At 43.6% G+C, this 4,267-nt stretch overlaps 1 protein-coding gene across 2 annotated transcripts in view; it reads right to left on the bottom strand.

The window, feature by feature from the left end:
* Positions 1 to 4,267, bottom strand: part of LOC111870749 (endoribonuclease Dcr-1) — a 101,141-nt gene that overhangs the window by 62,214 nt on the left and 34,660 nt on the right. For both annotated transcript variants that reach the window (XM_023863267.2, XM_033753978.1), the window contains exon 14: positions 1,760 to 1,999. In XM_023863267.2, the coding sequence (XP_023719035.1) occupies positions 1,760 to 1,999 (240 nt within the window). The remainder of the gene's footprint in view (positions 1 to 1,759; positions 2,000 to 4,267) is intronic.

The raw sequence follows: 4,267 nt of genomic DNA, 5'->3' as shown, positions 1-4,267 counted from the left end.
GGAGTTGGAAAGAAAACACAGTTACTCTAGATACAAGTCATGAAGTTTCAAATCTTCTGGTATATGATCCAGTGCAGTCTGGTAGATATCAACAGATCAGAGAAAGCTACTGCCTCCACCTTTAGGTGATATGTTTCACCTTGAAGAAGCAGGTGATAGGTTAAGTACCTATACAGGGTGTCCCAGGAGGAATGGAACAAACTTCGGGAGGGTGTTCCTTATGTTAAAGTATGCCGATATAACCCAAAACACCTATATCCAAAGTTGAACGGTTACGGAGATAATGGCTCGTGAAAAGTGTGGTCTTCTAGCAGGTCCACGCACTATACCTGTCAGCTGTGACTGTTATCTGTTTGTCCTTGAGTGCTGTGAGTCACACTAGCCATAATCTCATGCGCTACTTACAGACACTACAGTGTATGTTGCGTCAGCGTCGTGAATGGTTAGTACATTACGTGTAGTTGTGCGGTGTTGCTGAAATGCCTTTTGTGTTTTCACACGTTGAATATTGTGATATGCATTTTGTGTATGGATTTTGCGGTGGCAATACACGTGCTGCTGTTGAAGAGTACCAAAGGCGTTTTCCCGATTGAAGGATTCCATCTCGACGTGTATTTATGCGAATTCACCAGACATTGCGTGAGACTGGTTCTCTTCCGAGTGTTTCTGTGAAGTCGGAAAGGGAGGATGTACAAATGAGAAACACACGAGAGAACGTTCTTGAGATGGTTGAGAGAAGTCCGTGTCTGTCCGCTCGTAGAATGGCCTCTCGCATCAGCGTATCACGTATGCAGGTGTGGCGAACTTTACATGATGAAGAGCTGTATCCTTACCATGATCAAAGGGTACAACATCTGGAACCAGGCGACCATGCTCAGCGTATGGATTTCTGCCACTGGATAAAAGCTCATCCTGAACTGTTAAGCGTAATTTTATTCAGTGATGAGGCATCGTTTACCAGGGACAGTGTAAATAATTTACGAAACATTCATACATGGTCCCATAATAATCCCCATGAGATAATGGAAACGAAATTCCAAAAGAGATTTTCCGTGAATGTACGTTTAATACAGTTATGTGGTCGGCTTATAGCGCAGCCATATTACATCATCGCTCGCCAGTCATGTGTCGTGTATAGTGCTTGGAAACCCTAAGGACAATTATGACATGGCGAGCGAGTATTTTGTACTTCAATTTTATGACTTCACGTCACTCACAAGTTAGTTTGATGTTACGTACATTATTAACATTACAGAATCCACATATTCCTGCCAGTTTTAATATGTATTTTGTAATCAACAAGTGTGTAACACCAGTCAAAGTTTGACACTTCTCTGGCCATTATCTCCGTAACCGTTCAACTTTGGACATAGGTGTTTTGGGTTATATCGGCATACTTTTAACATAAGGAACACCCTACCGAAGTTTGGTCCATTCCTCCTGGGACACCCTGATACCAGACTACATGGGATCACATCCCAGAACATTAAAATCTTATTGTCCAAATTTCAGAAATAGGAGGAAACATGTAACAAGATAGAGACATGTGTAACTTTTGTTCACAACATAAAGGTTCGTCTCTTGACAGATCTTGCTCTCAAAAATATCAAAGACAAGCAGCAATGCATGCACCCAATATACATACAAGCGCCAAGATCATCACACTATCTGCTTAACAGGTGCAAATGGATTTCATGAGGCTAATGGAGATATACTGAATAGAATATTACACATGCTCATGTGATACAGGATCACCAACCCGTTTATAGTAGTACTGTCTTCTCTTGGTTGTGCCAGGCCGTGGCTCAGAGGAGTCCCTTGGGATCGCCTCATCCTGCTCCTCTAGGGCCAGTGTTGCTTCCTCCTCGTCACGGACACGGAAGCTTTCCTTGCCAACGGGGACCAGATTGTCATCCAGCTCCTGTGCTTGATGCAGCACTCTGCATGTGTCCAGTGCTGCAATCCTTCTGGCCAGAACTCTGCTCGGCATGGGTCGGCCCTAGGTTCACACGCAATAAGCCATATTCTATTCTACTGCTCAGAATTTATCATTATTAACTATTATTGTTACTAGGAGCAGCATATTCTCTTTAGGAAGAATCTACTACTTAAATTCTGATTCTGTGACAGATCAGTGAGACATACCCTCAATGATTCCACTACAATGTTTGTATGTGTCTGACTTATGAATCCTTGACATAAAGTTTGTAGTTATTATGTCTACCTCTATACCAAATTTCACAGACCTAGTTCCAATGACTTTCATGTTGAAAGCGTGATGGCGGTAACTACTAAGTCATTGGAACTAGGTCTGTGAAATTTGGTATAGAGGTAGACATAATAACTACAAACTTTATGTGAAATATTATTCATATGTCAAAAACACATACAAACATTGTAGTGGAATCATTGAGGGTATGCCTCATATATATATATATATATACAGAGTGTCCCAAGAGTTTGGTGCCATACTTCAGGAGTGTACTGAGGGTTCCCAATAGAATAACTTTGAAATAGGAACCCATGTCCACAAACGTAAAATAGCGCTAGGGCGGCATTAAAATCGTTTCGTTTAAACTTGGCACCTCAATGTCGAACTGCATTGCATAGAGGAACAGCCATTTACCAGCACTCATGCCATTGCCAAGATTGTGGGGACATCAAAATCAAGTGTTTGGAGGATCCTGCATGACCAACAACTTTATCCGTATCATCCAACGCGACTACACGGCGTAAGTCCAGCCGACTTCGTACCGCGAGTTCAGTTTTGTCAGTGGATACTGAACCAGTGTTTATAACAGCCCAACTTCCTGAATCACGTGTTATTCACAGACAAAGCGCAGTTTACAAGGGATGGCTGGTTCAACTGTTGAAACAGCCACGTTTGGGCTGACGAAAACCCCAACGTTACTGTAGTTGGTTACCACCAGGCGCAATTTTCTGTCAATGTCTGGGTGGGCATCATTGGCGATCACTTGACTGGGCCTTTCCTCCTACCACCGCGACTCAATGGGCACTTTTACAAGGTGTTCCAGGAACTTATCCTTCCGACTTTGTTAGAAGATGTGCCACTGATTGTGCAGAGGCAAATGTGGATACAGCATGACGGAGCGCTGGCACACTTCAGCATTGTATCACGAGACTACCTGGATGCTGCTTTTCATGGTAGTTGGATAGGAAGAGGGGGCCCAGTGCCTTGGCCACCCCGATCCCCAGACTTGACACCTCTGAACTATTTTGTCTGGGGCCATGTGAAAAGCCTGATCTACGACACGCCTGTGGATAATGAATTCGAGCTGTTGGCCAGAATACTTTTTGCATGTGACATGATCCGTGAGACACCTGGAATATTTGAAAGGGTGCACCAAAGTTTCTTTAGTCGATGTAACGCTTGCATTGAAAATGGAGGGTGCCAACTCCAACATCTACTCTAGCAGGTGAGTCTTGAGTTTGGAGGGGGTAATTAGCATGTGCATGCTCTTCGACATTGAGGCGCCAAGTTTAAACAAAATGATATTAAATGCCGCCCTAGTGGTGCTATTTTACGTTTGCGGACATGGGTTCCTATTTCAAAGTTGTTCTACAGGGAACCCTCAGTAGGCTCCTGAAGTATGGCACCAAACACCTGGGAGACCCTGTATATATTGTAACGTGTCTGAAATCCAGAAGAGTCACTTCTATGGAAACGCTAGAATAGACCGTTGCATAGGAAACAACAATCACTCTAACAGGAGTCTCCACGGTTATAACAGAGGGTTCATTTGCATAGCAGCGGCCGAGGTTATAAAACAGGGTTGAATGCATTCGAACAGTGAGTCTGGAATCATCCGCCGAGGAAGACAGTCTTCAGAAAGCCGCCGCTGAAAGCAGTCTAGCATTTCCGAGATACTGTAACCAGTAACTGTAACACTGCAAGAGCTAATGACTGTAAAGTGTGTAAGGTGAGTGAGTGGAATAAATCCGCTATATCAAACACGGCGTAAACTTATTAGTAGCGTGACACACACAACACGCTACAATATTGTCGCGTATTGCGGGGTATATCGCGACAAATAAATTCTCGATGTATTCGATGCAGCGAATTTTATTTCACACTCGCTCTTACAATCACCCAAATTACAATCTGACGATTACTGCTATCTGCAGTATCACAAATAGTACACTCCAAATGCCACAATACAACTGACTGGTTGCTGGCTAACTCGACGATAGGTCCAGGACTCGCTGACTGACTCAGTACAACTCTGCGGTAGCCACACTAGAACTG

Source organism: Cryptotermes secundus, unplaced genomic scaffold (genome assembly GCF_002891405.2).
Source record: "Cryptotermes secundus unplaced genomic scaffold, Csec_1.0 scaffold204, whole genome shotgun sequence".
Taxonomy (NCBI): Eukaryota; Metazoa; Arthropoda; class Insecta; order Blattodea; family Kalotermitidae; genus Cryptotermes; species Cryptotermes secundus.
This window is presented reverse-complemented; position numbering and strand designations above follow the sequence as displayed.